The following is a 25884-nucleotide window of genomic DNA, read 5'->3' on the forward strand; positions in this document are numbered from 1 at the left end:
AGGACAATGTTAGATATAAAGAGGAAAGACACACAAATTTATATCTGATGTCCTCAACTGGCATAGTAAGAAGGACATGAAATGTCCTTTAAAAAATTGGGAGGTTAGAATGAGACTGAAAGCTTGGGGAAGGTAGAAAATATGTGGAATAACGATTGTGGGAAATGTACTAGAGGATCAGCAGATGACTAATGGAACTACTGAGCACTTTACTAAGCCCAGATCAAGCCAGAAACATTAATCTAGAGAAGGTCACGTTAACAGGTCTCAGAAGAGAAACTGAAAAATCTATGGTTAGGCCACTGAAAATGGAAGGGAGGCTGAAGGGGGAAGTGAAGAAAAGGCAAAAGGATCTAGACATTTCTCCAGAGAAGATATACTAATGCCCAAAAAAAACCCATGGAAAGATGCTCAACAATATTAGTCATCATGAAAATGCAAATGAAAACCACAATGATACCACTTCACACCCACTAGGATGGCTATGAGCAAAAACACTGGCAATAACAGTGATGGCAAGAATGTGGAGAAACTGGAACCTTCACACACTGCTGCTGTGAATGTAAACTGGTGCCCAACTCTGGAAAACAGTTCTTCAAAATGTTAAACACAGAATACCATACGATCCAGAAATTACACTCCTGGGTATATAACCAAAAGGATGAAAACAAAGATTTTATTTTATTATTATTTTTTTAAGTAGGCTCTATGCCCAACATGGGGCTTGAATTTAGGACCTCAAGATCAAAAATCGCACAGTCCTGTGAGACTGACTGGGCCAGCCAGGTGCCCCTGAAAAAAAAAAAAAAATATATATATATATATATATATATATATTTAAAAACCTGTACATGAATAATGTTCATAAAAGCATTATTTACAATAGCCAAAAAGTGGAAACAATCCAAATGTGCATCAACTGATGAATGGATAAACAAAATGGTATGTCTATGTGAAATATAAAAAGGAGTGCAGTATTAATACATGCTACCACCTGAATGGACCTTGAAAAACAATGTTAAATATAAGAAGCCAGATAAAAAAGGCCACATACTTTAAGATTCCATTTATATGAAATGTCCAAAGTAGACAAAGACCTAGAGAAAAGTAGATTAGTGGTTGCCAGGGAATAGGCTGAGGGGATGGGGAGGTGATTGCTAAAAGATATGGGGCTTCTATTTGTGGTGATGAAAATGTTCTGGAATTAGATAGTGGTGATGGTTGCATAACATTGTGAATACACTAAAAAGCCACTGAACTGTACATTTTTTAATGGTTTAAACAGTGAATTTTATGTTATATTAATTTAATATCAATTTTAAAAGATACACTAAAGTATCTTATATTTCAGGGCACCTGGATGGCTGTCAATTAAGTGTCCAATTCTTGATTTCAGCTCAGGTTATGATCTCAGGGTCCTGGGATCAAGCCCTGTGTCAGGCTCCATGTTCAGCACAGAACTCTGCTTGGGATTCTCTCTCCCTCTCCCTTTGCCCCTCCCCCACTCACGCATACCCAGGCTCCTTCCCTTTCTCTCTCTAAAACAAATAAAATAAAATCTTTTTTTAAAAAAAGTGTCCTTTTACAACTGTTTCTTCAATCTTCTCTATATACTGTGTATGTACCAAGGCAGAAAGCAAATACAGGTATCCCTCCTGGCTGGGGTTTCAATTCTTCCTAAGTATAGAAAATGAAACCTAAAGTTCTTCAACTACAACAGATGAGCAAAATCTCTCTCTCTAGAATTGCCTCCAGTTAGAATGAATAGTATTTCTAAAAATATCTGTCTAAAACCAGCATCTCTAGAAACCAAGCCTTATAAAAATAGGACTAAGTATTTCTACCTTTATTCTCCTAAAACACACCTCCTTCATTTTAACCTTAATGGAATCCTACAGAATATTATTTTCAACTATCTGATCATGAAGCATAAGTGAAAGGGCATGGATTTAGAACTTGAAAAAAATTAGATCTAAATCCCAACTCTAGGTTATGCCTGGGCGGCTCAGTAGGTTAAATGTCTGCCTTCAGCTCAGGTCATGATCCCAGGGTCCTAAGATTGAGTCCCACATAGGGCTCCTTGCTCAGCGGGGAGCCTGCTATTCCCCCTGCTTGTGGACTCTCTCTCTCTCTCTCTGACATAATAAATAAATAAAATCTTTCAAAATAAATAAATAAATCCTAACTGCAACACTTAATAGCTGTGAAATCACAGCTTTCATTTTCTAGTAAATGGAATATAATACCTGCCCCACAAGGTGGCTACAAGGATTAAATGAAAGAGTATATGTAAAGCAACTAGCGCAATGTTTCACATATAGTGGCACTCAACAAATTTAGGTCATTATCATCAATGTGAGCTCATTTTCTCTCCCATTGTATGGCACACAGGTTTATCATGCCAACAATATTAACTAAATTGTATTAATCTAAGAGATTAGATTCTAGATGCCATATCGTTTTTAATTCTATACAAATTATAAGTAATACTATTATAACGATTAATAATCATCATCTCCAAATTATGAATGATTTTCTGAATACAATATTGCTTTCATAAAAACTTTTTCCTGATTATGTTCACATACATTAACTCACTATTCTTCAAAATTCCACTGAAAGAGATGAGATTCTGGTGTCCTTAAGAATAAAGAATGGAGATAAATCAGATTATGACTAGAACTTGATATTGGCTTCCCAGTACTCTACTTCCAAGGATTCTTAAATATTTTTTAGTAGAAACTTTCACAATGACACAGAGAAACATTTCCCTTTTACCCAATCATGCTGCACAAATGTTAACAGGTCTTAACTGAGATCCATTTTTTTCCCCCCATAATGCTAGGGGAAAGGCTGTGAAGTCAAGAGGAATACTATGTGGTGTGAGAAAGAAGGCATGTGGAACAAAGCAAACAGACTCCATGCCCTGGAGATGGGAAGGAAGGAAGGGAGGGAGGGAGGAGGAAGAAAGGAAGAAACAAAAGAAAAGGGGAGTAAGCGGGAAGGAGGGAGAGGGGGAGAGGAAGGAAGGAAGGAAGAAGAAAAGAAAAGCAGTAATTCTCCGACTCCTACTGCCATTTCAGTGAAGGTAAACAATGAGCTCATTCATCTAATCACTATTTGGATGTCTCCTAGATCTTCTAAGTTGAACTTGTACTAAATTAAAATCATCTTTCTCCTAATTCATCTTTCTGTAGTTCTACTTCAAGTAAGAAGCACCCCATCTATACAATCTACCTAGGACTGAAATCTAGGAGTCATCTTTAACACCTCTTATCCTTTACATCCTGATGTCCAAGGATTGTCTATTTTACCCCTTAAAAACTTATAATTGTAGTTTAAGTTCTCATTATCTCCAGCCTGGATCATTACAACAATCTCACAACTAGTCCTTTGGTTTCTGTCAATCCCCGTTCGACTAATCCTTTCCAAAACAATCAGAATGATCTTCTAAACTACAAATCTGATCACATTATCCACAGGATAAAGTTCAAACTCCAAAGCATAGCACACAAGATTCTTTATAATCAGCCCCTTGCTTCCCTTATCTATTCCAGATTTTTATCCCAAACTTTATTTTTTTTTAAGATTTAATTTATTTGACAGACCGAGATCACAAGTAGGCAGAGAGGCAGGCAGAGAGAGAGGGGGAAGCAGGCTCCCTGCTGGGCAGAGAGCCCGATGTGGGGCTTGATCCCAGGACCCTGAGATCATGACTTCAGCTGAAGGCAGAGGCTTAACCCACTGAGCCACCCAGGCACCCCGGGAGTTGTTTTTCTTTGTTTTGTTTTGTTTTCAGTAGGTTCCATGACCAGCATGGAGCCCAGCATGGAACTTGAACTCATAATCATGAGATCAAGACGTGAGCTGAGATCAAGTGTCAGACATTTAACCAACTGAGCCACCCAGGAGCCCCTTGTCCATTTCTTGAATTCCTATTTATCCTTCAAAGTTCAACTCAGAAATAATCTCCTCAGTGAAGCTTTTCCAAAACCACTGTTCCCAGCTCTAGAGATCAAAGTTGATCTGTTGCTCCCCTAGGCAGCCATTGTACTTCTTTCTTCTATTTAGCTCTTTCATTTTTTATTTTTTTATTTTTTATTTTTTTTAAGAGAGAGAATATGCAAGCAGGGGAGGGGCTGAGGGAAAAGGAGAAAGAATTCTAAGCAGGCTCCCTGCTCAGCACAGAGCCTGTGTGGAGCTCAACCTCACAACCCTGATATTATGACCTGAGCCGAAATCTGGAGTTAGATGCTTAACTGACTGAGCCACCTAGGCGCCCCTCATTCAGTACCTTATTTATCTATTTCCCCTATTTGTCTGTGAGTTTTTTTTTTTTTTTTTAGATCTTTCTTTCTTTGAGAGAGAGAGAGAGAGAGAGTGTGCACACAGAGGGAAAGGGAAAGGGAGATATAGACTCCCTGCTGAGCAGAGAGAGCCTGATGCAGGGCTCAATCCCAGGACCCTGGAATCATGACCTGAGCCAAAGGCAGAGGCTTTAACCCACTGAGCCACCCAGGCACCCCATCTGTGAACTTCTTAAGGGCAAGGTCATCTTTTCATCTTTGCATCTCTAATGCATAGCAACTGGCAAACAGATGTTTTCAATATGAGATTGTGAAATCTCCATTAGCAGACCTGTTGCCAATTTGTGATTTATTTATACATATGATAAATATTTAAATAGGCTAAAAGTCTTATCTTCATAAATACGTTTTTTAAGATTTTATTTATTTATTTGACAGACAGAGATCACAAGCAGGCAGAGAGGCAGGCAGAGAGGAAAGGAAGCAGACTCCCCACCGAGCCAAGAGCCCGATGTGGGGCCTGATCGCCGGACCCCGAGACCACTACCTGAGCTGAAGGCAGAGGCCCTAACCCACTGAGCCACCCAGGTGCCCCTCTTCATAAATATTTTTGTGATTCTTTTTGATTGTACCTTTAGAAACATCTGTATCAGTAAATTCCTTATACTTATAAACAAACTAGCCATAACGTTATACCTTTATTTTTCCTCCTTAATTATTTTCTCTCTTCTTTCCAATTCATTCTGACCCACCACCCCAGCTACTAATACTTGGTTACACTTCCAACTTCTTTCCCACTTTCAAGGAAAAAAAAAAAAAAAAAAAAAAACCTCTTCAGAGGGGTGTCTGGGTGGCTTAGTGGGTTAAAGCCTCAGCCTTTGGCTCAGGTCATGATTCCAGGGTCCTGGGATCGAGCCCCACACTGGGCTCTCTGCCCAGCAGGGAGCCTGCTTCCTCCTCTCTCTCACTCTCTGCCTGTCTCTCTGCCTCCTTGTGATCTCTGTCAAATAGATAAGTAACATCTTTAAAAACAAAAAACAAAAAAACCTCTTCAGAGCTCTGAGCTACAGAGCTCCATATTAGGCTCACATCTCTCAAAAGGAAGGTCTTATTTATCTTTATACTCCTATCACCTACTGACCATGCTGGCACATTGTGTGTGATAAAATCTTGTTTGCTCAACTCAAATGTCAACTAATGAGTGGATAAGTAAAATGTGGTATGTGATGGAATATTATTTGTTAACAAAAAGAAATCAAGTACAAATACATGCTACAACATTAATGAATCTTAAAAACATGCTGAACATTAATGAATCTTGAAAAAATGCTCAGTGAAAAGAAACTGGCCAAAAGACTATGTATTGTATGTATGCCATTTATATGTAATGTTCAGAATAGGAAAATTCTATACAGACCTAAAGAGTGATTTCCAGAGGCTGGAAGTAAGGAGGTAATGGAAAGTGACTGCGAATGGGGATGGGACTTTTTTGGGGGGTGATGAAAATATTCTAAAATTGGTTGTGGTGATGGTTGCACTACTCTAAATATACCCCAAACCACTGAACTGTACAGTTTAAATGGGTGGATTATATGGTCTCAATAGAACTGTTATTAAAAAAAAGGAAAAAAAATCTTGTTTTGCTTTTGCTACAGAGCTGAAAAGGGGTCAGAGATACAAGAGTACAATAGAGATGACAGACAAGTTTTTTTAGCAGACACTCCTCACTAGGGTTGGTACAGCCTGTTGGGCAAGTGAATCTTTGACCATTAGCACATGCTAAATAGCCAGTGTGTACCAGAGAGGAATGTGGAATAAGTAGGAAGTCACCAGCTGATTTATGACATGAATATACGAAGCAAAGTAATTTAAAGCATTGAAACTCCTCAATTCTAAGGCCCAAGAAATTTAAAGTCTTTTAAGAGCCCATTCCACTAAGACTGGCTTCCTTTGCTCTATCCCTGGCTATTGTGACTGGCAACAAGTATCACCTTCTTGGTTATAACTTGCCCTACTCCAACACGACTTGTGCTTACTATCATCTCCTTAACCTCAAGTCTCTGAGAAGCATTCAGAAATTAACAATGGGGGGCGCCTGGGTGGCTCAGTGGGTTAAGCCGCTGCCTTGGGCTCAGGTCATGATCTCAGGGTCCTGGGATCGAGTACCGCATCGGGCTCTCTGCTCAGCAGGGAGCCTGCTTCCCTCTCTCTCTCTCTCTGCTTGCCTCTCTATCTACTTGTGATCTCTCTCTGTCAAATAAATAAATAAAAATCTAAAAAAAAAAAAAAATTAACAATGGCCTGTTTTGTTTACTGCTGAGTCATTTTCTGAGTAGACTTACCACAGTGTAGAGAATAACGGTCCTCCAAAGATGTCTACATGTTATTCTCTAGAACCTGTGACTACTGTACCCTACATGGCAAAAGGGCTTTGCAGATATGATTAAATTAAATGATTTTGAGGGCACCTGGGTGGCTCAGTGGGTTAAGTTTCTGCCTTCAGCTCAGGTCATGATCTCGGGGTCCTGGGATGGAGCCCCACATTGGGCTCTCTGCTCAGCAGGGAGCCTGCTTCCTCCTCTCCCTCTGTCTGCTGCTCTGCACAGACACACAGACATCACAGAGTGATCTCTCTGTCAAATAAATAAAATCTTTAAAAAAATAAATGATTTTGAAACAGGGTGACTATTCTGGATTATTCAGGTATGTTCAATGTAATCATAAGGGTCTCTGTAAGTGAATGAGAGAGGAAGAAAAGTCAGAAACAGCAGAGATGTGATGAGAGAAGCAGTAATCAGAGTAATGTGATTGCTGGCTGGCACCATGAGCAAAGTAATGGGGGCAGCCTCTCAAAGCTGGAAAAGACAATAAAACAGATTCTCCCTTAGAACCTCCAGCCCTATCAACACTTGGATTTTAGCCCTCTGAAACCCATTTCAGACTTCTGACTTCCAGAACTATAAGATAATATATCCGTATAGTTTAGCCACTAAACTTGTGGCAATGTGTTAAGCAGCAACAGAAAACTAATATACTTGCCCCTACCATCAATATCATCATTAATATCAGGCTCAAAGCATGTATCTCCTATTGGGGGAATCAAGTTGTTTTTACTGCTCAAGAGAGAGTACTGCTTTGGGACAAATGTTAATTGTGTCAGAGTAAAAGTATTTTTCCCTTTGTACTACATGAAGCTCCAGAACTAAAAGTGGAAACTTCTATTTGATCAATGGCTAATGGTCAATATAGGTAAAGAAAACACAGAAATATACAATCCTTTCACTGGAATTTTAAAACATGGATTTCATAATATTATATATCAATAATAACCTCAGTTGTGTATGTGGTCCTTGACATGTTTTTTAGGGGAAGCTTAAAGAAGTGTACCAAACCAAGACAGGATGAGCAGTTTGGAAAATCAAAGACTTGGCAGTAGTTAGCAAATACAAGATAATGTCCCAGGGATAAAGGAACACAGGTAGGCAGTAACAGAAAAGGGCTCTCATCTAAGATATAACCAGTAATGGAGTGAAGGAATTATAGTGGAGGAAAAAAAAAGACACAGAAAACGAAACACTATGAGGTGAAACTAAGATCAGATGGCTGCTCCAATTTCTCTATTCCATTAGTTTTAATTTGATCTTTACTATATATACAACTTCCAAATTTTTCTAACATTCTTTTTTTCTCTAACATTCTTTTTCCAGTTCCAGTGTAAAGTTCTTACAACTGAGCAATGAGCTACAATTTGGTAAGAAAGCATAACATTTCTAGCAACTGTGAAAATATTATTCACACTTACTATTCATTCTTTCTATTATTTAAGAAGACTTGTCATACTGCTATCATCAATTTTTTATCAGTTTCTACCCTCCCCCTGCTAGGTTAAGTGTTCAACAAAGAAATCTCTTCCTTACAACTGCACAGCGTGGCATTTTTGAAGAAATTCCATCTTCTTCTGCTGCCCCATTGGGTCCAGGTACCTCTTTTCTCCTCTTTCTTGTGTTCATTTTGGCTGAACTCTGTGCATCCATCTTCTTTTAACTGGTCATAGAAAGTGAAAAAGAATTTTTTTCTCATTGAAGTGGGGAAAAAGTCTGTCACCAGTATTTCAGAGATGTTAACAGAGATACACTCAGCAAAAGATCAATTCCACAGCACACATTTCACAACATGAGCCAAATGCATCTGGCAAAAACAACAAAACTTCAATAAACATGTGCTCTAGTAGAAATACTGAAATGCCTCTCTGGAACAACGGCCACAATTAATCACCTGACCTTGGAAATTATTATCCTGACCAATGTAGCCTGTATACTAACTGCTAATTCCATATCCTGACTGAATGTAAAAATTCTAATAACTTGGAGAAAGTTAGTTGTACAGACTTTTACCACCACCCCTTATAACATCCCTAGGACATCTGGAGACATAACAAGTACAAGGAAGTGTGAAAGGCACATTTTTGGTGCAGATGGGAAGAAAAAAGAGCTTTTTTAAAAAGAAACAACAATCACCAATTCCTGGCTTAACAAAGCTGGATTTTTCTAAAACTATAAATGCTCTGTAGGTTTCACAGACCATTCCACATGGTTAGAGCTATGAAAATTGTGTAGTGTACTGCATCTTTTAAGTGTCCTTCCTCTTACTTTTCCAATACCCATTTTCCCTTCCTCTTTCCGAGTCAGCACTGTAAGCTTGTTCAGAGCCCCCAACTATTAAAACCCCACCCAAGCCTCTCCCTGCCCCCAGTGAAAACTTAGTTATTACTGTCTCACTTAGCAGAGAGCTTCTAGCAACTAGCTACCACAGAAAAGTTCTAAATACGTGATGTGTCAAGTTTAGATGTTGGCTTATGCTACCTCTCCTACACCCTGCAAGGATATCCGCATTTTTCTTGGGTATCATAATTTGCACAAATAAGTTAATTTAATAATGATGTAATTTTAGGCATCAGCCAGAAATTGGGGACAGAAGAACTTTAATGTTCAATTGCCATCTCTGCCAAGACATGATACCATGAAAGGTAGAAGAAAGATCCTCAGAGCAGAGATGAAAAACAAAACAAATGCCAGACAGAATGAGGACATTCTACTCCACCTCACTGCCTCTAATAACCTCTCCTGAATGAGATGTTCATCTAAATAACTGCAATTGTGCTTTACTTTCTTTCCTCCAACTAAAGTGGCAATGTGACAAGATCTACAGGAAACCTGACCTAATTCTTAGAGACTCAAGGTGACACCCATGAGTCCTGGCTAAGTACTAGGCTGACATGAAAAATGTCACAGTCTAAAGTGAAAGATGAACACCACCCAGAAACTTCTTTTCATCACAAACCCAAATTAAAATGGAATAAGGGTACTACACATTTAACAAGTTTTCTAGTGATAATGAGAGCTTTTCTTAATTATTTTTATTAATTTTTCTTTCAAAATATCCAAAGGTTATATTACTCTTCCCACCTCACTGGTCTGAGAGGCCTACTAAAAATAAGTAATCTTCTCTGCCTACTTGTGATCTCTCTCTCTGTCAAATAAATAAATAAAATCTTTAAAAAAAAAAAAAAAAAGGGGCGCCTGGGTGGCTCAGCGGATTGGGCCACTGCCTTCAGCTCAGGTCGTGGTCTCGGGGTCCTGGGATCGAGTCCCGCATCGGGCTCTCTGCTCCGCAGGGAGCCTGCTTCCTCCTCTCTCTCTGCCTGCCTCTCTGCCTACTTGTGATCTCTCTCTCTGTCAAATAAATAAATAAAATCTTTAAAAAAAAATAAAAATAAAAAAAATAAAAAAAAATAAAAATAAGTAATCAGAAGTGCCGAGATGGATGGTTCAGCCAGTTAAACATCTGCCTTTGGCTCAGGTTATGATCCCGGGGTCCTGGGATCAAGCCCCACGTCATCAGGGTCCCTGCTCAGTGGGGAGCCTGCTCCCTCTGCCCCTCTGCTTGCGCTTGCTCGCTCTCTCTCAAATAAATCAATAAATAAAATCTTAGAAAAAAACAACTAAAAAACCCTACCTAATCAGTCCAATTAGTGACCATTTCTAATTTGCATATAATAGGACTTTGTTTAAGTACCTGTTAACGTCTCAGGGTAAGCAATAAAATCCATTATAAGAAATGAAATCAGCAGGCGCCTGGGTGGCTCAGTGGGTTAAGTTGCTGCCTCCGGCTCAGGTCATGATCTCAGGGTCCTGGAATCGAGTTCCGCATCGGGCTCTCTGCTCAGCAGAGAGTCTGCTTCCCTCTCTCTCTCTGTCTGCCTCTCTGCCTACTTGTGATCTCTGTCTGTCAAATAAATAAATAAAATAAAATCTTAAAAAAAAAAAGAAATGAAATCAGCAATCTTGTGTCAGGCAGTTGAAAGTCAGGTAGTCACTAGTACTGGGAACTTACTGTGTATAGGGTACTACAACATATTTTTTGAAGTAAAAACTACTTTCTCAAGAAGACTTCAATTCAACTGAAGAAAACCACATGTTAATGATACAAAAATGCTCCTTAGGATTCTCAAACCACTGGGGGAAAGTTTGTTTAAAAACAGGACGTGGACAAAAGGACGAGACCAATACAAAGCAAAGATCAAGCAAAGCTTTATTTCGCGCCAAGCATCAAGAACCAAACTGTCTGGCCGGGCTGCCTCTTACAGAGAAGGCGACACCTCCTTGCCTTATAGACTAACTTTTATAGAGCAAAGGCCATGTGGTTGAGCCTGGCCACACAGAGGTGGCCAAAGAGATTGTAACACACAGAGAAATCTGCACAGTCATGCTAGGTCACACACGGGTGGCCAATTGAATTACAATTTACCCTATAGTAGCTATTTGAACTAGCCTATCACCTTGGTCAGAACTGGCACCCGAAGGTGCCCAAAAGGCAGGGCCCACATTCTTTGGTAGTCAGGGAGATAGTATGTGCACTTTGCTGATTGGTTGTCTCCACCTGGCCTGACTCATCCTTTACATTCTGGCCTCTGTTACCTCTCCCTGACCTGACACGTCCTGGTATATGGGCTCTTTTATCAGGGGCTGGTCAGCCTTATTTACCGGTTTCCCAGACCCGTTTCTAAGTGAGTTCTTCTGGGGGGCAGGGTCAATCTAAGTTCACTGCTTATACAACAAAATGGCTGTTCTACCAAGGTGGGGCTGCTCCAGCTAAGCAGGCCCTTACATCTCCAAGTATATTGAAGCAACCCTTATAGATTACTTATTAATTACAAAGGTAAAAGAGTTACTTTTAGAGTGAAAAAATCTCTTTGCTAAGTGATCAGAGTTAATTAACATCACAATAATGCCTTCTGGTGAGAGGCACTGAGGACATATTACCTGCCAAAAAGCATACCCTGTGTGAGTTTATGAGGAACAAGCAAACAAACCTCAATTAAAGGACATTCTATAAAACAACAGGCCAGTTATTCTTCAAAAAATGTCAATCATGAAAAACAATGAAAGGCTGAGGGATTGTTCCAAAGAAAAGACAACTAAATTTCATTTCTAGATTGGGGGAGAAATTGTTATAAAGGATAGTTATTAAGACGATCAGTAAAATCTGAATACAGACCATGTATCAAATCATAATACACATCATGTTAAAATACAGTTGATAATTACATTGTGCTATGTAAAAGACTTTCCTTGTTTTTAGGAGATAAAGCTGAAGTACCTGGGGATACAGGGTCATGATTTCTGCAACCAGCCCTCAGCAGAAGCAGAAGAAGAAGTAGCAGAAGCAGGATAAGCAGAAGTAGTAGTAGAAGGAGAAGCAGCAGAAGCAGAAGAAACAACAGAAGCAGAAGCAGCAGCAGCAAAAGAAGAAAAAGAAGAAGCAGAAGCAGAAAAAGGATAAGCCAAAGCAAAAGAAGAAGCAGAAGAAGCAGCAAAAGAAGAAGCAGAAGCAGAAGAAAAAGGAGGAGGAGGAGAAGCAGAAACAAGAGAAGAGAAGCAGGAAGAAGGAGGAGGAGGAGAAGCAAAAGAAACAGCAGCAGCAGAAGGAGAAGCAGAAGCAGAAGAGAAAGGAGGAGGAAAAGCAGAAATAGAAGCAGAAGCAAAAGAAGAAGAAGCACAAGAAGCAGAAGCAGCAGAGACAGGAAAAACAGAAGCAGAAGAAAAAGGAGGAGAAGCAGAAGATGCAGCAGCAGCAGAAGCAGGAAAAGAAAGGAGGAGGAGGGGATAAGAAGGAGGGGGAGAAGAAAGAAGAAAATTGTGTATATTATCTAACATTTAAAAAAAAGGTAAAAAAACAAAAACAAAAAAACAGTAAAGTAGGGGCGCCTGGGTGGCTCTCAGATAAGCATCCAACTCTTGATTCCAGCTCAGGCCATGATTTCACAGGCCGTGGGATTGAGCCCCCATCTTGGGCTCCATGCTCAACAGGGGATTTCCTTGAAGATTCTCTCCCTCTGTCCCTACCCTGACTGGCGTGCTCTCAAATAAATAAACATTTTTTTTAATTTAAAAAATAAAACATAGGGGAGCCTGGGTGGCTCAGTGGATTGAGCCGCTGCCTTCGGCTCAGGTCGTGATCTCAGGGTCCTGGGATCGAGCCCCGCATCGGGCTCTCTGCTCCGCAGGGAGCCTGCTTCCTCCTCTCTCTCTGCCTGCCTCTATGCCTACTTGTGATCTCTCTCTCTGTCAAATAAATAAATAAAATCTTAAAAAAAATAAAAATTAAAATAAAAAATAAAACATAAAAAAAATTAAAGCAAATAGGCCAAAATGTTACCAATCTATGAAACTAGACGGGGCATAAAGAAGTTAATTTTAATATTCTTATAACTTTTCTATAGGCTTTACATTTCTTCAAATAAAAAGTTCAATTTTTAGAACATTTTTTAACAGGGACACCTAGGTGGCTCAATCACTTAAGTGTCTGCCTTCAGCTCAGGTCATGATCCCAGGGTCCTGGGATCGAGTCCACATCGGGCTCTTTGCTCAGTAGGGAGCCTGCTTCTCCCTCTGCCTGCTGCTCCCCACTGCTCGTGCATGCACTTCTGACAGATAAATCTTTTTAAAAAAAATTTTTTAATGTTCTGTAACAATTTTCCACTCATATAAGTCTCATATAAGACTGTCTTTCGGGTTCTCTAGAAATTGATTCCTTCTCTTTCCTAACTCTTTGAATTAGTATGAATGATACAAATATTCCAAGAAGTATATGTTTTACTAATCTAAACACCTTGCAAGGAAGTAAGATCATAACAGCAACAGTCATAATAATGGCTCTCTTTTTCTGAATACTTACTATGTGCCAGGCACTATGCTAGGTATTTCATATGCATTACTCTCATTTAACCTGTATGACATGAGATGCAGGTACTATTAGCCCCAACTTACAAATGAAAAAACTAAGGAACAGGGAAGCTAAGTAACCTATCCAAGAGATCACAAAGCTAGCCGTGGAACAGCCAGAATTTAAATCCAGACTTGACTAATTCCAAAGTCGTTACCACTATATTCTTCTGTCTCCCGGAAATCCAAGATTTTTAAAAAGAAGCTGTCTCATCATCAATACTGCTACTTCTGTCAAGAACATTCTCTCTATAGCATGGGTCCCTTAAGTTCTTGCAGACTTAAATCCTAGCTGCACAGTAGAAGAAAAAGTCACAGTACTCAAAGTAAACAAGGTCTCAGGACCAACTGAATAGAACTGATGTGGCTATTGGTCTCATTCAGAGTCCGCCCAATTTGTCACCTGTACAGATGTGTAGATCTTTCCTATTGGATAGTTTTGCTAGGATTTTCTTGCAAACTTTCAACTTAGGCAATAAAGATTTATTTAGTCTCAAGACACCTGGGTGGTTCAGTTGGTTGGGTGTCTCCCTTCAGCTCAGGTCATGATCCTGGGGTCCTGGGATCAAGCCCTGTGTTGGGCTCTCTGCTTGGTGGTGAGCCACCTTCTTCCTCTCCCTCTGCCTGACACTCTGCCTATTTGTGTTCTCTCAGTCAAATAAATAAATAAATAAAATGTTAAAAAAAAAAAAAGATTTCTTTCATCTCTGTTCCTGCCTCTTGTGACATTACAAATAGGTGTCATTGTAAAAGCACCTGTACTTTCCATTCATGATACAAAACAGTTTTAAGGGTACCATAATAAATAAATAAATGTTATATTGGATTTCAACAATTATTTTCTATAACTTCAAGTTAAAATTCCTTAATGTTTGGGGCACCTGGGTGGCTCAGTGGGTTAAACCTCTGCCTTTAGCTCAGGTCATGATCTCAGGGTCCTGGGATCGAGCCCCACATCCGGTTCTCTGCTCAGCGGGGAGCCTGCTTCTCCTCTCTGCCTGCCTCTCTGCCTACTTGTGATCTCTCTGTCTCCCTCTGTTAAACAAATCGATAAAATAATTTAAAAAATAAAATAAAATTCCTTGATGTTTAATAGAAAAATACTTAACACATCCAAAGACATGTTTATATGAATTTCTTCAGAAGTCTTTGCTCGGGGCGCCTGGGTGGCTCAGTGGGTTGGGGCCTCTGCTTTCGGCTCAGGTCATGATCCTAGGGTCCTGGGATCGAGCCCCGCATCGGGCTCTGCTCAGCAGGGAGCCTGCTTCCTCCTCTCTCTCTCTGCCTCTCTGCCTGCTTGTGATCTCTGTCTGTCAAATAAATAAATAAAATCTTAAAAAAACAAAACAAAACAGAAGTCTTTGCTCTTTGTCAGGGGTGGGAGAGTGGGAAGGTATGTGTGCTATAATATATAATATTTTTATAGCTTTACTGAAGTATAATTGAGACAATAAACTGTATTTAAGGTGTACAATTTAATGAGTTTTAACATATCTATACATCTGTGAATCATCAAAATTAAGATAATCAACATTACTACCACTCTCAGATTTCCTCATACCACATTAGAATCCATTCCTCCCTCCCCAACTTCAACTTTGCTTTACTTTTTTCTTTGTCTGTTTGTTTTTTATACTGTGGCAAAATATACATAACATAAGATTTGCTTTGCTTTCTAACTGCTTACTTCTTAAAGTACTGAACCATCTTGTCATATGATTCAATTTAACTAGACAAACACATGGTGGATATTATCATACTAGAAAGAAGCAAAGGCTCACTTTCTAAGAGTTAAAATACTGCCAGTGTGGTTTAAATATATTTGAAAGCCAAATTGGTATCCGGGGTAATTGGACCTTGTGATACCCATTCTATTCCACTAGATTAAAAAGTCATACAAAAAATATAAAATATCACAGTGAGGACTCAAGGCAAGAGAAAGGATTTGTATGATTAGCTTATTAAAGCCAAAGTAAAATTCACAAACATAGAAGGGATCAAGTGGTTACTGTGGTTATAGTGGTTACTGTTGTTATGAACATGTTATAAAGCCCTTTGGTAAATAACAGTAATACTAGTATATTTTACCTCTATTTCAATTGAGTACATATAACAAAATCTCTCTATTTGCCTTATATAAGCACCTTTAATCAAATGTCTAATGCAGTGTTTCTCAGTATTTTTTATCCATGTTCCATTTTAAGAAATACAGAAATTTTGGGCGCCTGGGTGGCTCAGTGGTTTAAGCCGCTGCCTTCAGCTCAGGTCATGATTTCAGGGTCCTGGGATCAAGTCCCGCATCGGGCTCTCTGCTCGGCAGGGAGCCTGCTTCCCTCTCACTCTCTCTGCCTGCTTCTCTGCCTACTTGTGATCTCTCTCTGTCAAATAAATAAAAATAAACAAAATCTTAAAAAAAAAAAAAAAGAAATAGAAATTTTAACCTCACTCCATCAGCATAGTGTAATGATGTTAAGAGTTCAGGCCCTAAAATCAGATTACCTAAGTATGAATCCCTTCTCTACTACTTACCAGCGATAAGAACTTGGACAAATTCCTTAATTGCCAGAGCTGCATCACCCAACAAATGAGATTCAAATGGAGTGATCTATGTAAGCCTTAGTTCAGTGCCGGGCACAAAGTAAGTACTTGTAAGCATTAGCTGCTGTATTATTTAGGAGCAGTAGTTGTCATTATCTGCCTTAAAGTTTGCCTTCGTGTGCATCCCCTATATCCAAAAAGATTTTGTCAAGTTTTCCCCGCTAGGATTACTATTATGAAAAGTATACTTTTTTTTTAAAAAGATTTTTCTTTATTTATTTGACAGACAAAGATCACAAGTAGGCAGAGAGTCAGGCAGAGAGAGAGGGGGAAGCAGGTTCCCTGCTGAGCAGAGAGCCCGATGTGGGGCTCCATCCCAGGACCCTAAGATCATGATCTGGGCCAAAGGCAGAGGCTTAACCCACTGAGCCACCCAGGCACCCCCCAAAAAGATTTTATTTATATATTTAAGAAAGAGAGAGAGGGGGCTAGGGGAAGGGCAGAGGGAGAAGATGACTCACCACTGAGCAGGGAGCCTTCTACCTTTCATGGTGTCGTGTCCTGACAGAGATGGCAATTGATCATTAAAATGAGGCACAGATGATAAGGCCACACAGCTAGTAAGCAGTGAAGCTGGGAATCAAATTCAGTCAACCTGGCTGCAGACTACAAACTCCTAACCACTACAGTATATAATACGAAATAATACCATACTATTACAAGAAGATACCTGGTAACTATCTCTAAATATTTGAATGCCTGTCATGTTGGACAGAGCAAACATCCAGACAACAAAAAATGGATCACTGGATGGAAGAGGAAGAGATATAAATGTTAACTGAACATAATAAAAACCTTTTTAGGAATAAGAGTTATCGGAAACAGGACTGGGTTACCTCAAGAGGCATTTCATTTTGGCACACCAGGACATTCAAATAGAAATAGAAACATACTTATTCATTTTGTTGGTCATTATCCTGTTAAAGTCCATCTGGTTGATCTTTTTGCTTATTCCAATCTGTTAAAATAATTTCAAATCTTGAATGCCATCTATAATATTAGCTATTTACCATAATTTTATGAAGTCTATAATCCATCTCCATCCAAGTCACTGCTGAAAATACTGACCAGGGTATGTCACCATACACCAATGTGACCTACCACTAGATTCCTCCACCCTGCTCGCACTCTCTCTCGCACGCTCCTTCTCTCTCAAATAAAATCTTACCAGGGGAAGAAAAAACAACCCAGGATAGAGAATATATTTAAATATCTTAATGATTAGTATCCAATCAGATGTAAATCTGTCTTATTGCATTATCACAAAATCCACATTTCTCTATCACAATACCAAAGATTATGATAATAGTGATGATAATAATTATAGCTAACATTTATTTAGCACACTTCCTACATGCCAGGAAGTTAACCTTTGCATATGTTAAATAACTTAGTCCTCACAACAATCCTATAAGTTAAGTAATACTATTATCCCTATTTTGAAGATGAGGAAATTGAGGCACAGCTAAGTTAAATGACCAAGGTCACCTAGGACGGGGCAAAAATAGGATTTGAACCTAGGTATTTTGACTCTAGGGTCTGTGTACTTAACAGCACCACTATGCTGCCTAGTATATAAAATGGCCATACATGAATTTAATCAAAGCCATGTATTACACTGTCAGGAATTTAATTTCATCTTTCATAAACAATGGGCTCCCTCTCACTGGGCCTATCAATAGCAAAATACTCAAGAACTCCAGGAGACTTATTTTGGTTTGGGCCAGAGTAGAAGAGTAGAAAGGACACTAGACTAGGAATCATATCATATAAATTGGGATTTAATTCTAGCTCCTTCCAGTACCTTAACTCTAGGTAAGAGTTTATCTATGTGATTAGGGAAGGCTCTAATAAAATATACTTAATTTCTAAGTCATGTTAAGGATCAAGTGAGAAATTAGACTACAAATTCCCTTATGTAGCAGATATTTGTTGTCTTCCCACTGTTCAATCCTCCTGCTCTGAAAAGAGCCCATTTTTATTTGTGGGCTCACTTTCATTTGGTCTATGTAAGCTTCAACCTCAAATCTTAGCATCAGATCACATGTATGAAACTTTAACCAATCAGCATATCACCTTCCCCTGGCCACAGATTGGAGGAGGGAGGGAAAATGGACAGTAATAGGTGACCTAAGTCAGTTGAATCAGAGTACTTTTCAGAACTCACCAGATGGAAATGCTTGGATGAAGATTATCACTTCTCCTTGGGGACCTGAACCTAGAGAGACATGGCTTTGGGAAGCATCCTGAGACAATCTAGTAGCGATCCTACCACCAGGAGGAGAGACTTTTTTGAAAGCACGGACACAGAGAAAGCAAGCTGATGATGGGGAGAATTTAGATCCTTGTCTAACTGTGCCAACCAATACATTCATTCCCCTTTTTGCTTAAATTAGTTAAACTGGGTTTCTTATCCCTTGTAACCACAAAAATCACAGTTGGTGCATTTAATATTTAGCAATGAGCTCTGGCACATAGTAGGCACACTCAAGTACTATTTGAATAAATATACTAAGTATAGAAAACCACTTTTGAAATTTTGAAAAGCACTTATACATTACTGTTTTCTTTTGATGGAAAGGAGTCAAGTTCTTGTCAGTTTATAAGTGTATCAAAGATGGCACAACAAAGCTCCCATCTGGTTAAAAGTATTTTTCCTTATCTGGTTACACTATTCCTTATCTGCTTACATACAGTTCTTCTATTTTCTAAAGATGACTTTTGTATATTACACTGTATTTTACATTACACTTTAAACAACATTATACATTAGACTGAAACTCAGGTCTTAAGAGCCTATGGATTTGAAACAAATATACCGAATACATTTGGAGTTTAATGTAAAACACTTCTGTATCTTATCCACTTTCTGAGGAAATGGAGAACACCAAGATCACATTCTTCAACAATAACTCTAAAAGAATTTTGAAATCATAAAAAGATTAACTCTCAAGCCTTTTTTCCTCTAAAACTACTACTATTTTTTAAACTTTGACTCTACAGATCTCCCAAGAGACGATTTTTCACTGGCTCTATTTTTTTTTTTTTTTTTTTTAGATTTTATTCATTTGACAGAGATCACAAGTAGGCAAAGAGGCAGGCAGAGAGAGAGAGGGAAGCAGGCTCCCTGCTGAGCAGAGAGCCCAATGCAGGGCTCCATCCCAGGACCCTGGGATCATGACCTGAGCCAAAGGCAGAGGCTTTAATCCACTGAGCCACCCAGGTGCCCACTGGCTCTCTCTTAGACCAACCCCATGTTCCCTCACATCTACTAACTTATACACCATGAAAGCATATAGAATAATTTAACTATTAGTGCCTTACTGGAAAAAATTACCAGTTCCCCAAAAGTTACAAAAGATGCCTGACATATCAGGTTTGCCACTGAGAAAAGGTATGTGGGAGGATGAGAGCATACTGAGAATAGTAAATACATGTTGGCTTTTAGTTCGATATACTGAGACTTAGCTATTCCTAAAACCACATCACCTTTACAACATTCACAACTGCCCCGTTCCTCCAACAATGAGGAACAATACTTCCCAAACTCTCCATTTATGATAACTGTACCTCTGTAATCAACAAACACCATTAAGTAAAGGTACAATGATTTCCCTGAGAAAGGGGGTAGCTTTAAACATCTACATTCAAGCGAGGAAAAAAAACCAAACACATACCTGGCTGCCTTAACATAACAGGCTGTCTAGAAGGTGATAAGGTTGGAAAAAGATGGTACCTCTTCAGAACCAATATAGTGTAAGATCAGAATGGGGATGGGGAGTGGAGAATTACCTAATACTCTATAGGTGGATCCTGGCTTCCAGCCATAGCATCTGTATTAATTAAGCTAGGATAAGTTAGAATGGAAGTAGTTGGAGATAGGATACAGAGCCTCTGTCTTCAACTCATTAGGGTGTGCCAAGGCTTCCTGTTTCCCTAGCAGTTTATCCTACAAAAAAGTTTCTTTGTAAAATGAAATTATAACAAAAGAGAGCTAAAGGGAGCTGATAGCATGCGTAAGGCCTGATCTAACATTGGTACCTTTACAGTCCCTAGTAACCTATCTTTAGTCAAAATCCCCACTAATGCACAAATCTAAATATAGACATGACGGCCACTACCACCAGACCACCACCATGCCTATTAAGCAAATTAGGGTCTTTAAATTGCTTTCAAAATACAGAATGTAGTATCTGTGCCTGTGATTTTTACTCAGATTCACAAAATCTGGCTCCATTTCTGCTGACTCACCTCCCAGAACACATTGCTAGCCTTGTTCTTCAATGTTTCAATAAATGCCTGCTTGGAGGCATCAATTTTGCTACTCAGAAAGTACAGGGAAGTGAAAATGTGTGTGAGGTGGGAAGGGTGGCAGAGAGGAGATAACTGAGGATAAACCTACTAAAGTGTTTTTCCACTCTATGTGTCCTAACCGAGACAAAATCTGGGTACTGGTATGCATACGCTTGATGACAATCTTCTGCAACTGTAGTTTTAAGGACTCCCACCCCCACCCCTTCTATTCTACTTCCTTATTACTAAGAGATCTAGTAAGCATCTCAGGGTGACGAGATGCTTCCTAACCCATGCAACAAATTAAGTAATAGCAAACTGTAAGCACATACATTCTTCAAGTTTCGAAAACTGAATTCAAATTTGCCAGAGTACAACAGGAACTATCTGCAAAAAAAGGAGACATGAATTTTTCCTTTGCATTCTATTCCTGCTTCTCCCATCTCTGGGACATTGTCTTCCTCAGTAAAACCATATGCTCAGTAATTTCCTATTGGCATACCAATGTCCAGTTCCAAAGCTGAGTGAGCAAGCATACTTTATACTTGGGATCTTTACCTGTTTCCACCACTGTGGAGCTTAAAAAAGTGGTGCTCTTAAGAGGCAAGCTCTGTGGGGCTAATAATACATTATATGTTTAAAAAAAAAAAAAAAGAGGCAAGCTCTGTGAACTTCTAGGTCAAAGTGCATCTAATACTCTTGGCATTAATCATGTCATCTGCTGTACACTCAGGCCTTTCCAAAGAGAAGAATGCAGTCATGTCATCCCTGTGCAAAGACTTTTGAAGTTGGAGGGAAGATATATTTAACCCATAGTGGGGAGGAGGGACTGGGTTCAAGAACCAGCAGACCTCACAGACCAAAAATGGCCCACTGACTGCTTTTGAAATTAAAGTTTTATTGGAACATGACTATGCTCATTCACTGATGTATGTCTATGGCTGCTTTTGTGCTATAACTGCACAGTTGAGTAGTTGGCAATAGACACTGTATGACTTGTAAAGTTCAATATTTACTATCCAATATTTACTATCTGGTCCTTTTAAAAAAAAGTTTGCCAAGTTTGCCAAGAAAGTTGCCATCTCTTATACTAAATGAAGAATGAACCAGTTTTATCATTAATTAGATAGCAAATCCTACCTAGATTATGCAAACAGTAAAGTAGAAGTCAGTGCTAGGAATATGATTTCAAGAAATTGTACTGTAATTTTCTGATATAGGACTACTGAAGTTTATGTCACTCATCTTGTATATATTACCACACTACATAGAATAAGTCATAAGTATGCCTGATTTGGGAAATTCTAAATGAAAAGGTAAAGACCACAATATAACCACATTAACAGACTAGTTTTAAACCAGAACTCAATGTTATGCCTCAATATTTGAGGCTACTAAATTGCCACATCTAAGATCTTAGTTTTGAACTTGATCTCTTCCCTCTAATTTCTTCAGAGAAACCTTTATTCAACAAACCTGAGTGGGCACTTACACTGTGCCAGACCCTGGGTTCACCATAGAACAAAATAAAGGTTGTATTTGGGCCTCACCACACAACAGAATTTTCAGGAAAGAGATTATCCTAAAAACCACAAGGGACCCTTGTACTAATTTTTTATGGTTGAATAATTTTGCTCTCCCACCATTCCACTACAAAATTCAGTGAATAAACACTGTGTTTAGATTCTGCTTTTCCTAGAGTGGGTTATGGAATTTGTATATCTAAGACAGGGTCTATGACAGATTCAGGGAAGTCTGGAATTTGGACAAAAAAGAATTATATCTTCATTTTTACTAACCTCTGGCAAATTCACAAGTTCCTTCAATTATGAACATAAGCTACAACAATAATAGATTGTCAATAATAGAAATCTTAGATACTTTCAGATAACATCACACTTACTAAAAATATCTTGAAACACTATTTAAATATATGATCATTTTTAAATTATCATGGTTATAAGATCCACTAATAATAAACATTATTTATGATGTTAATAAAAAGCATATATAGTATTATATTACACATTTTATTTTATATATATATTTTTTAAGTAGGTCCCACACTGAGCATGGAGCACAACTTGGGGCTTGAACTCACAATCCTGAGATCAAGAGTTAGATACTCAAATGACTGAGCCACCCAGGAGTCCCTCATATCACACATTTCAAAAGCATTTTGGTAACTTTGTTTCAACATAGTTTCCTTTTTGTTTTATGTATTTAATTCTTTGCTTGGTATAATAATATTATTCCAAAAGGGAATCCACGAGGTTTCACCATACTGCCAAAGGGGCCCATGGCACAAAAAAAGATTAAGATTTCTACTCTAGGGCCAAAAAATAAACAAAGATAATCATACCTAGGATAATTCCCTTTAAATTAAAAAAAGAAAATCTACTTAAAAAACAAAACAAAAAACCTATTTTCTGTTAAGTGCCACACACCCATTTTGTTCTCTAGCATAGAGCAAAGACCATATGTCACTATTTTTTTACCGGCCTTCACTTCAAAATTGGTTTGCAAATAGTTGTGAGTGTGATATAACAGCCTGGCAGACCCAAGGGATCCCCGGCTCATTGGCAGTCATTCTAGTACAAATAAAGAAAGCTTCAAACTAATGTAACTTTTAACAATAGAGTTATCAAAAGAAAGGGAAAAAAAGACAAAACAAAACCCCCCAAAATCCAGGTATATATCTACCTACTAATTTGGTTTGCAAATAGTAAAATACAAGCAATTAAATTACTTATATTAATGAAGTAATGTGTGTAAACAAACATAGTGCCAAATATTTTTTAGAGACTCAAAAACAGTTTTGGTTTTTTTTTTCTTCTCGAGTGGAGCTATGGCACATACTGCAAAATAGAGTATGTAAAAATGTGTATATTCCCTGAATTTCTTGACTGAATTATAGAAGAGGGAGTTCTCTAACGGTAGAAAAGCCAAAAGATCGGACTTCAGATCAGTTATGCAAATACACGAAAAGTAAAGCATAAGAAAATTATAATTATTAATATTTTGTCATTACTCAACATTAATAACAATAGCAAATTATTATGCTTGCTTTTTCTATAAATATTTTTAAATCAATTTTTATCAGCATTTATAACATGGAAAAGTTATTTAGCTCCCTCAGAGAATCATGTCTAACCTATAGGTTAGACAGCTCCATAGGGAAATCATGAATGGGGTCGGGTGGTTTACAAATTCCATGAGACTGTATACAAAATTTGGTAAGGATGCCTTTGTTTCTGATGATTAAAGACTGTTTAAGCAGAAAAACAGTTACCTCTGCCATAGTTAGAAAAGCTAAAACAAGAGAAAGCAAACAATACTTCCCTTAGTCACAGAGTGAGTTAGTGTTAACATCAGATAAGTAACCTGGGATTTCTAAATCTAAGGCTCTGACTAGATTATTCTCCCTAAGGGATCACATATCCAAAGAGAAGGACCCCCAAGAAAAACAAAACCTCACCTATTTATGGGAAGAAAAATTGTAGGCTAAGAAAGAATAAAGTTCATGCTTTATCAATCAGGCCATTACACTGGTTTTGAAGGGAATTTGCAAAGCAGGGTAGGTCAAAAGAATCCTTTCATTCAACAAACACGAAGGACCCCAGAGGCAGTGCTGCAGTCTCCAAGCCTAAATGTCTTCTAAGTCAGTTATCTTGAAGCATATACAACTGACCTTTGAACAACACAGAGGTTAGGGGCACTGTTCCCCAACACACACACTTGAAAATCTGCTTATAACTTTTGACCCTTTAAAACAAGCCTACTGTTGACTGGAAGACTTACCAATAACATTGATAGTTGATTAACATATTTTGTATATTACATGTATTATTTACCATATTCTGACAAGGAATACAAGAAAGCTAAAGAAAAGAAAATGTTATTAAGAAAATCATAAGGGGGCTGAGGGGCCTGGGCGGCTCAGTTGGTTAAGTGTTTGTCTATGGCTCAGGTCATGGTCCCTGGGTCCTAAGATCAAGCCCCACATTGGGCTCCCTGCTCAGCCAGGAGTCTGCTTCTTCCTTTCCTCTTCCTCTTGCGTGTACTCTCTCACTCTCTCAAATAAATCAATAAACAAAATCTTTTTTTTTTTTTTTTTTAAGAAAATCAGTTAAGCATCTGAATCTCGATTTTGGCTCAGGTCACGTTCTCAGGATTGTAAGATGAAGTCCCACTTCAGCTCCAAGCTAAGTGTGGAGCCTGTTTAAGATTCTTTCTCTCCTTCTGCCCTTGCCCCTTTCTCTCTTAAAGAAAAAAAAAAAAGAAAAAAAGAAAATCATAGGAAAGAAAAAATACATTTATAGTATATATTGTATTTATCAGAAAAAAAATTCACGTGTATGTGGACCCACGCAGCTCAAACATGTGTTGCTCAAGGGTCAACTGTATTCTATTACAGAAATTCTTGAGTAGTTCCTTTCAGTTATGTGTAAGTGTAAGCCAAGTAAACATCTACTGTTTTAGAAAAAGGTGTAACTAGCCATTTTTTGACTAAACAAAGCCTCTTCCCCGTCATTCACAACTCAGTACCATACCATTCAAGAAACTTTCTGAACTACCTTTCTCTATCACAAAGTATATATGTGTAGGAGGTGAGGGTCCCTATTGTTATCAGATAATTGCAGCATTAGATAGGCTAAAATTACCTCAAACTTCTTCTATTTTTTTAAAAAAGATTTTATTTGTTTATTTGACAGAAGGAGATCACAAGTAGGCAGAGAGGCAGGCGGGATGGGGTGGGAAGCAGGCTCCCTGCTAAGCAGAGAGCCCGGTGCAGGGCTCGATCCCAGGATGCTGGGATCATGACCCGAGCCGAAGGCAGAGGCTTTAACCCACTGAACCACCCAGGCGCCCTTCAAACTTCTTCTATTGAATATTGTTTAAAAAAATCACTGGGTGTACAATCAGTAGCACCTTCTACAAAAGTTTGTAGAGAGGAGGTAGTGAAACTCACTTCAGTTCATTTCATCCGCATTGCTAATAGCCCTCAGGAATGGGGATCAGTAGGGGATAAAACCACCAGCTAAAACATCATCTGAATTTACTGACAGCATGGTATTATTCCCAGTTTGCCAGTGTTGGCCTCTAGTACATAAATCATGGATCTGGGTAGCTAAATACACCAAAGCCTCTCCCATATGGTATTCTAGTCACCACTGTTGACTTTCCTAGCATCATCCTTTCTTCCACATTATGGTCATCATCTGCTTACCACTGATTATTGCACCAATTCCATTCTCAACTAATATCTTTTTACCAGCAATTCATGGTGCTTACAGAATCACTAAATATCAAGATTGAAAAGAACCCTAAAGTCTGTATTGGCAGAATGTTTTCTGTATCTTCAGTTCCCTTCTTAAGCCTTTTCCTCTTTCTCTATGTCT

The 25884-nt window shown here is 38.6% G+C and overlaps 1 protein-coding gene across 4 annotated transcripts in view; it reads right to left on the minus strand.

Annotated features, from left to right (window-relative positions):
• Positions 1-25884, minus strand: part of PCYT1A (phosphate cytidylyltransferase 1A, choline) — a 63034-nt gene that overhangs the window by 35616 nt on the left and 1534 nt on the right. For 3 of the 4 annotated variants that reach the window (XM_046001871.1, XM_046001868.1, XM_046001869.1), the window contains exon 2: positions 8225-8351. In XM_046001871.1, the coding sequence (XP_045857827.1) occupies positions 8225-8341 (117 nt within the window). In that variant the 5' untranslated portion in view covers positions 8342-8351. Of the gene's footprint in view, positions 1-8224; positions 8352-10382; positions 10459-25884 lie in introns of those variants that run through there. The other variant, XM_046001870.1, reaches the window with a different exon arrangement.

This window comes from Meles meles, chromosome 4 (genome assembly GCF_922984935.1).
Source record: "Meles meles chromosome 4, mMelMel3.1 paternal haplotype, whole genome shotgun sequence".
Lineage (NCBI taxonomy): Eukaryota > Metazoa > Chordata > Mammalia > Carnivora > Mustelidae > Meles > Meles meles.